At 45.9% G+C, this 8623-nt stretch overlaps 2 protein-coding genes across 2 annotated transcripts in view; both read left to right on the plus strand.

Moving 5' to 3' along the window:
• LOC118736146 overlaps positions 1–2879 on the plus strand; it is a 7879-nt gene extending 5000 nt beyond the window's left edge. The window contains exon 2 of the mRNA XM_036466243.1: positions 2793–2879. Within this exon, the coding sequence (XP_036322136.1) occupies positions 2793–2879 (87 nt within the window). The remainder of the gene's footprint in view (positions 1–2792) is intronic.
• Positions 2880–5924: 3045 nt separating this feature from the next.
• Positions 5925–8210, plus strand: LOC118736147. Its single transcript, XM_036466245.1, has one exon. It carries the CDS (start codon positions 5925–5927, stop codon positions 8208–8210), a length of 2286 nt encoding a protein of 761 aa, XP_036322138.1.
• The last annotated feature ends 413 nt before the right edge of the window (positions 8211–8623 follow it).

The following is an 8623-nucleotide window of genomic DNA, read 5'->3' on the forward strand; positions in this document are numbered from 1 at the left end:
CAGCACTATTGGCCGCGCCTGGTGGCAGGCTTCTTCGGCCTTATGTATCGCCTCCACCACTTCGCCAATTGCTCCTATAGTTGGGTGTCCCTTCCTGAAGCCATGTTGTCGGGGTGAAAGGCCTCCCTCGCTTTCTATGGCTGACGTCAAGCGTATTTTGAGCAGACTCTCCATCATTTTTCCTGCTGTGTCTAGCATGCAGAGTGGCCGGAAGGATGAAGGAGAGTTTGGGTCCCCTTTGCTCTTGGGTATAAGCACCAGTCTCGCCTTCTTCCATTGGCTTGGGAAGACCTGGGCCCTAAGGCAGCTGTTGTACATGTTAAGCAGGAGATCAGGGCTCGTTTTCACAGGGCTAGCTTCAGCTCGTCTGTCGAAAAGAGTAGTGCCTCGGCTTGTTCCTCGACGAACACTGTATCTGCTCTTAGTGGGTGTGTGGGAAATAGCGCATCCACTATATTCTTAACTCCGGCCTCATCCATCGCTTGCGATGATGTATGGAACTTTTTCATCACTATTTCGTATCCCTGGCCCCAGGGATCGAATTCCGTTTACTCCTCTGTATCTTGGCCCCAAGTGCCTTCTTAGCGCTTTTGTAGGCTGCTGCTCTTGTCAGCACCTCAGGTCTGCCACGAGCGTGCGTTGCGAGTCTCCGCATTCTATGGCAGGCCCCTCGCAGCTCTGCAATTCGGTCATTCCACCAGTATACCTGATTTTTACCTGACCATGCTCTCCTCTGTGGCATTGAGGCTTTGCATTCCCGGTGAATGCAGCGCATGGTATCTTCAACCAGCTTAGTACAAGACTCCCTGTTGTGGATCTCTCCCGTTGTGGGTGAAATACCTTGGGAATCTGCTAGGAGTGATGTATCGAACTTGGGAACATCGACCCTAGACGGGTTCCATCCTGGTTTCCTGCGAGGGATACTACGTGTTTGCCCTCGCGTTGTGTCAGTGACTTGGAGGCTGATGTAGTTGTGGTCGCTACCACTCAGGTCTTCCATCACTCTCCATCCGTCAGCCCTTCGAAGAAGGCTTTCTGAGACCAGGGTTATGTCAGGGATAGAGTATCCAAAATCCGGCCTCCGATATGTAGGGGTCGTTCCGGTGTTGAGGATGGTCAGGCCGATGTGGGCTGCCATTTCAAGGACCAGTCTTCCCCTGGTGTTTGCTTGGGGCATAGATAGATAGATAGATTAAGTAGAGGTATGCGCTGCGACCAAATGATCTATTGTGCCCTCGACTGTTTAGAGTACCTCATCTAGTCCCAGAGAACCCAAAAATTTAAGGAGATCTCCGGGGGCTAGCGATTGTAAGACTTCATCGCTTGGCCAGAGTTGGCCTAGGTGTCTCTCCCGTCTTCTCGCAACTGCCTCGCATTCGCGAAGCAGATGCAGAGGGGTCTCCTCAGTCACATCGCAGAACCGACATAGGTCGTTAGACCAGATCCCCCACCTGTGCAGGTGACCTCTCAGTCTGCAGTGACCCGTCAGAAAGCCTGTCAATATCCTTACCCTTTCTTTGGGAAGGTTTATAATTGCTCTATACTTTGTATGGTTGTAACCTCCCAGTAGGCTTTTAGCCTGGCGTTGGCCTGCCGTGTTACGCCAGTGCTGATTCCTTACTGTGTTACTCTCCTTCCTGAGCACTTCCTTTATTGTACTAGGTCCAATCGCTATGAAGGGCTCAGGCCCTATAGGCAACGAGGCGGCTGCCTTCCTAGCTAGTCGGTCTGCTTCCTCATTGCCGAGAACTCCTACGTGACCTGGCACCCAAGTTAATTGGATGTCGTTGTACTCCGCCAGGGCGTTGAGCTTATCAATACACTCAAGAACCAGAGAGGACTTGACCTCAAATGATAATAGGGCCTTGAGTGCTGCCTGGCTGTCGCTCATGATCAAAATACTTTCATTGCGATAGTTCCTACGCAGGTTAATCTCTGCACACAGACTTATGGCATAGACTTCCGCTTGGAAGATGCTTGGGTATACGCCCATGGGTACCGAAAGCTTTAGCCTTGGCCCATGAACGCCTGCCCCAATACCTTCGGGAGTTTTGGAGCCGTCTGTGTACCATTGCATTGAGCTCGCTTGTATCTGCCTCTCCAAAAAAGAGGTGCTCCAAGTCGACTTGGTGCAAAGCGCTATTTTGAATCTTCTGTCAAAGCTAACTAGTTTGGGCCTGTCGTCTCTGGGGAACAGAGCTAATGGAATTTGGGAGCCTAGCTTGTCCCTGTACCTCGATGGTAGGATTTTACCTTTACCAAAGCCTTCTCTTGCGAAGTTCAATAGAGTTCGCCTCGAGCTCCAGAATCACCTCTAGCGCCGCCGTCGGGCATGTGCGGATTGCCCCCGTAATGCCTACACACGCCAGACGTTGAAGCTTAGCGAGGGATTGTCTCACCGTTGCGAGGGTGGTCCTCGATACCCACGCCACTGCCCCATAAGTAACTATTGGTCTAACTATCATGGTATACATCCATCTTAGGATCTTGGGACTGCAGCCCCAAGACTTCCCAGCCAGACGTTTGCAAACCATTAGTGCCTTCGTGGCTTTGGATGTGGTCGCGTCGACATGCGCCTTCCACAGAAGCCTGGAACCTAGTGTTAGTCCTAGGTACTTGACTTCGGTGGCGACGTTGACGGCGACCCCATTCAAAGTGATGTTCCTCATACCTGGGAGTGTTCTTCTTCTAGAAAAGGGGACGATAACGGATTTGGAGGGGTTGATGCTCAGGCCCATACTCAAGCACCAGCTTCTCGCAAGGTTTAGTCCCCTTTGAACTATATCGCATAGAGTGCTCACGAACTTCCCCCTGGCAATAATCACAATGTCATCCGCATAACCTTGACAACGGATGCCATTATCAGTGAGGATCTGTAGAAGTTCGTCCACAACTAAGCTCCACAGAAGAGGGGATAAAACTCCTCCCTATGGGCAACCTCTTGTAGTTTGTAGCTGTACTACGCCGTCCCCGATGTCGGTTTCAGCTATCCATGTGTTGAGTAACCTGACTATCCACCTACGGATGGTTGCCTGTACGTGACGTTTTTAAAGCGCCCGGTCGACACTACCGAGAGAGGTGTTGTCAAACGCCCCCTCAATGTCGATGAAGGCACAGAGTACTGTCTCCCCACACTCAAGAGCACCTTGTATATCCGTGGACAGGGCGTATAGTGCAGTGTCCGTGGACCTGCCCACTCTGTAGGCATGTTGGTCGGGGTGCAAAGGCGCTACCTTAAGGGTGTTGTTCCTAATTTCATGGTCGATGACCTTCTCCATTGCTTTTAGCAGAAAGGAGGTAAGACTTATCGGCCTGAAGGACTTAGCGAGAGAGTAGTCTCTCTTAATTATCTTCGGGATAAATATAACCCGAGCTCTTTGCCACGCCTCGGGGATATGGGCAAGCGCTAAGCTCGCCCGCATGATGTTGACGAGGTGTGGCAGTAGGAACTCCTTACCTTGCTTCAGCAACACTGGAGAGATGCCATCCATCCCAGGGGATTTGTACCGATCAAAGGAGTCCAAAGCCCAGCAGACCGATCGGTGGGTGATTAGTATTCTGGCCAGCTTCCAGTCTGCAGGGGATGACCTAGTTCTTTGGTATGGTACCTCCCTCGTGGCCGGAGTGCCATCCGGGAAGTGGGCCGAGAGCAGGGCAAGCGCCCTCTCTTTTTCGTTCTCTGAGTAGGTACCATTAGCTAGCCGTATTGCTAGTTTGGTGTCAGTATGATCCCTTGCCAGGGCCTTATGTAGTCTAGCGGCCGCAGGAGTCGATGTGATGTCCTCACAGAACTTCCTGAAGCTGCCCGTTTGGCTTTCCTGATCTCTTTACTGTACTTAGTTAAACTGGCTGAATACTCCGCCCAAAGCCCTGTTCGCTTTGCCCTGTTAAAAAGTTTTCGTACCTGCTTTCTGAGCTCCCGAGACCACCAGCTGGGCTGAGCCTTCCCTTTGGTTTCGCCTCAGGGCAGCTGGAGTGAAAGGCATCCATTATGGTGCCATTCAGTTTGTTAACGGTGTTCTCTAACCTCATTTGATCGACGTGCCTGTTCTTGGACTGTATTTCAGTCAAGTTTGATTTTAAATTTTCGCTGTATCGCTCCCAGTCAGTTTTCCTGGGGTTTCTAGTTGCTTGGTGTTCAGGCCTTCAGCCTAAATAGTTTTTCGTACTTTTGGTGAACCGCCCTAATGCTGGCATATGTACATATGTACATGTATATACACTCATACATGCTCGTGTATATTAACAACAGCTAAGCCGTTAACTAATGTATCCCGCCGGACAATGAACCTTCGTTAAGTTTCCCCTTCACGTCAGTTATTGTCCGGCGGTCCAAACTTAGAAACCGAAAATTATATTTTTCACTTCTGTTTGGAGATCAACGAGGACACCACGCAGCTACCAGGCCACTTCGTACAGGTAATCAAAAACGCATTTGTGTATGCACACATACATATATATATATCACTGTCGAAAATAGTTGATTAAAATAAACGTTACCAAATACTAAACCCATTATTTCACTATTTTTTCTATTTTCTTCCATCTTATAAAACACTGGTGCGTCCAATTGCGAACCTTGCGACGCCCGGGGTTTTACATTTTGGTCCTTTCGGAGCCGTCCGACTAACACTAAATATATCCAAAGCGCCATTTTGGGACCGTGTGACCATTGCAGTACCAGCGAAACCACAGAAATACAGTCCACTGTCAAAGCGAGTTTGCCACAAAAGCGAATTAACCAAGACATCACAAACCGCACCTGTGCATCAATCAACAAATACCACTTTCTATTGAGCTTCCTCACACCAAAGTCACCGACGAAACAAGGTACGTGGTTACACACATATTCAAGTGCACTTTCAAAAAAAAAAAAAAAATAAAACATCATACATCTATTTATTTTGTGAGCAATTGTGCTATATTTATATTGCATAGAAAACACACGCAATTGCAAACGAGATTCACGCGGGTGATTTTGTGAGGAGCGAAAATTTGTGCATAGCTTTTAAAATTACCAAACGAGCTAATTCCGTCTGTCCGCGAGTGACAAAGACGGCTCAGATTGGTTGCAAAGTGCACATTTTCAATTGCAGTCAATTAATTTTCAGTTGCGTTGATATTATTTGTTTAATTCAATTAGTTCAAATAATTTCCCGAACCGATTCTGTCTGTCCACGGCTGGTAACAGACAAGTGAAGATACACACACATACACACATAAACGACAGTGAAAAGAGGTTATCAGTTGCAATTCATTTGTAATATATGTAATTGACTCTGCCGGTCTTTTGATTACTTCACCACGGATTTAATTTTTATTGTTAGTAAAACGTATTATTACTTGTGCGGCAATAGTTGCAATAAATTCGCGAACCACATTATAATCACTGATCGTCGGAGGACACATAACCTCTTTGTTTGAAACGTGCACGGTAATTTGCCTTTAACAATTGCACTTTCTTCACAAAATCACTTCTGCGTGTGGATCCCTTGCAGTATTAATTTGCGAGTATTATTATTGTCTTGTGAATGTATTTGCAAATTACACACATACTTAATAGCAGTTGGGTGGCGAGTCACTTTTTTATATATACAGCATATATACAGCTTTTATATATACCAATCCCTGATAATTGAAAGAGAGAAATATATTGAGTTAAATAAAGTTTTACCATAACTATTTTATATATAAATATAACGGCTACTTCTTCAATTCCGGAAATTATATCTTTTGTTTGGCGTTTCGACCACAAGAGTTGGTATCTTTTTCAGCGGCAGAAACTTTCGTTTATTGAATACTTGGCGAACAAATTCGATAATCTAAGCATTTATTTTTGTTTAAGAGTAAGGTTGCTATCACATATTAAAGCACATCGTCGAATTTATCTGTGATTGATTTTAATTCAAGTACCATTTTTAAACATGGAGTCGTTCATTCGTTTGGCAGAGGCAATAATCGAATTTGAATCCGATTTTAGCAGCACGCCACCTGCAGAGCAAAATAAACATGGTCTTGCAATACAGCAAGACGAACTGAAAGATATGTGGGAAAAAACTAAACAAGGGTATGATACTATAATAAACAGAGAAGGGTTGTCGAAAGAAGACATTAAGGCCATAAGGAGAAAACATAAAAGCTCGTTCGCTAGCTATGTTAAATGCATGTCTGCCATGGCGAGTCAGTCCGAAACGCTTGTTAACGCAGAAAAGGATGTACAGGATCAGTCGGTCCGTGAACACAATATCCACCTACCTCCGTGTGATACCGATGTGTTCAAGGGTGACTATCTGTCATGGCCATCATTTCGTGATATGTTCACGGCCATATACATCCTTAACAAGCGCCTCACTCCGGTTGAGAAACTATTTCATCTCAACCAAAAGACTCAAGGGGAAGCCAAAGACATCGTGAGAAAGTGTCCACTCACAAACGAAGGCTTCCAAACAGCCTGGAAAAGTTTATGCGAGAGATATGAAAACAAGCGTATCCTCGTAAATACACAACTGAAAATACTTTTCAATTTAAATTCAGTGGAAAATGAGTGTGGTAGCTCAATAAAAAGGTTGCAGCGGGATATAAATAATTGCTTATCGTCCCTAAACAGTCACCAAATTAACGTTTCAAACTGGGATGCAATTATAGTCTACCTCTGCTCCACCAAACTTCCAGAAAGTACGCTGGCTCTATGTGAACAAACCATAGACCACAAAAATGATATACCAAAGTGGGAGGATATGGACAAGTTCCTATCCAACAGATTTCAAACGCTGGAGACTTTATCAGGCTTAAAAAATTCCAAAGCTGTGAGAGCGCCAAAGCCACAGACACACAAACCAGCAGAAGCCTCCCCAAAACGACTTGGCGTTTTCCAAGCAAGCGTGACCAAGTTCACTTGCATAATGTGCCAGTCCAATGAGCACAAGTTACGCAGCTGTTCCCGCTTCTTAAAGATGACACCATCTGAAAGAATAGAGTTCATGAAAAACAATAACTCTTGCTTGAACTGTCTTAAGTCTGGACATACTGTGTCAAGATGCACATGCTCGTTTAATTGCAGCAAGTGCCACTCCCGACACCACACGCTCCTGCACCTGGAGACTGACCAGCAAAAGCCTACAGCGCACCAAATGCCGCCAAGCTCAACTGGTAATCGAGCATCTACGTCGAAGCAAGCACAAACAAGACGCAAGACAGGAAAACCAAATTCAACTGGGGACAAAAATGTCAAGTCTTGTTTTGCAAATTCAAATACTGGTGTGCTCCTAGGAACAGCGCACGTAAATATACATTATAATGGAACCGATTTTTCTGCAAGAGCTCTTATTGATTCCGGGTCTGAGTGTTCCTTTATAACGGAAAGACTCAAACGCCGAATCAACCTGCCATCCAAAAGGTTGCATGCCCAAGTTTCCGGCATCACAAATTCCATATCGGCGCAGGTCAAAGAAGCATGCAATATAGAAATACGGTCACCGATTGATCCATTATTCCGGTCGAAAACCACTGTGCTTGTCTTAGCACAACTAACTGGAAATCTTCCAACTACCCATATTAGCGCTGAAACTAAACAAGCATTCCCAGATTTGGTTTTGGCCGATAAAAGGTTCTTTGTTAATGAGCAAGTGGACCTTGTGCTTGGAGGAGATATTTATCCAGAAATCATTTTGAGCGGCTTGAAGAAAAATGTACTTAATACTCTTCTAGCCCAAGAAACCGTGTTCGGTTGGATATTAACCGGCCGCCCAGATGCAACAAGTGCAACCAACCATATTGCTTCATACTTTAGCGAAGTCGCCTTGGATAAGCAGCTTACTGCGTTCTGGGAAGTAGAGGATCTGCCGAAAAGCAAAAGCCTAAGTGAGGAAGACAAGTACTGTGAGGAGTTGTACAAGAATACAACTCAACGTACCCAAGACGGGAAATATGTAGTTTCGCTACCATTCAGGCAGGATTTTCCAGAGAATGTCTGCCTAGGACCCTCCCTAAAAAGAGCGTGCTCACAATTTTTCCGACACGAGACGCGATTGGCCAAGGATCCTGGACTACAAAAGGAATATAACAGGGTATTATCGGAATACGAATCGTTAGGGCATATGTCAAAGCTAATAAATAATATACCAGCAGAGTCCTCCGACAACTATTTCCTGCCTCATCACGCGGTCATCAAGGCAGAAAGCACGTCAACAAAACTTCGCGTGGTTTTTTAATGCCTCAAGTCCGACGGCAAATGGTGTAAGCCTCAATGATGTACTGCTCCCAGGACCAGTACTCCAGGCGGATCTTCCCATATTAATCCTACGTTGGAGATTATATAAATACGTCTTCAACAGCGACATCGAGAAGATGTACCGGCAAATTATGGTGCATGACAATCACACTAAGTTCCAGCGCATAGTTTTTCGTACCAATACGAACGAACCGATCAGTCTTTACGAGCTGAAGACGGTCACTTTCGGGGTTAACTGTGCTCCTTACTTGGCAATAAGGACACTTTTACAACTAGCTGATGATGTGGAAAACTCCTCTCCGATAGCATCCAATATTTTACGAAGATGCATGTACGTCGACGACGTTCTAGCGGAAGGACACAGCATTGACTCTGCGATAAATGCCAGAGATG

Source organism: Rhagoletis pomonella, unplaced genomic scaffold, assembly GCF_013731165.1.
Source record: "Rhagoletis pomonella isolate Grant_MI unplaced genomic scaffold, Rhpom_1.0 Rhpom_scaffold_00003, whole genome shotgun sequence".
NCBI classification, from domain to species: Eukaryota; Metazoa; Arthropoda; class Insecta; order Diptera; family Tephritidae; genus Rhagoletis; species Rhagoletis pomonella.

Excerpts from the sequence above, each read along its gene's own strand:
- LOC118736147 (XM_036466245.1), top strand. The coding sequence starts at position 5,925 with ATGGAGTCGTTCATTCGTTTGGCAGAGGCAATAATCGAATTTGAATCC.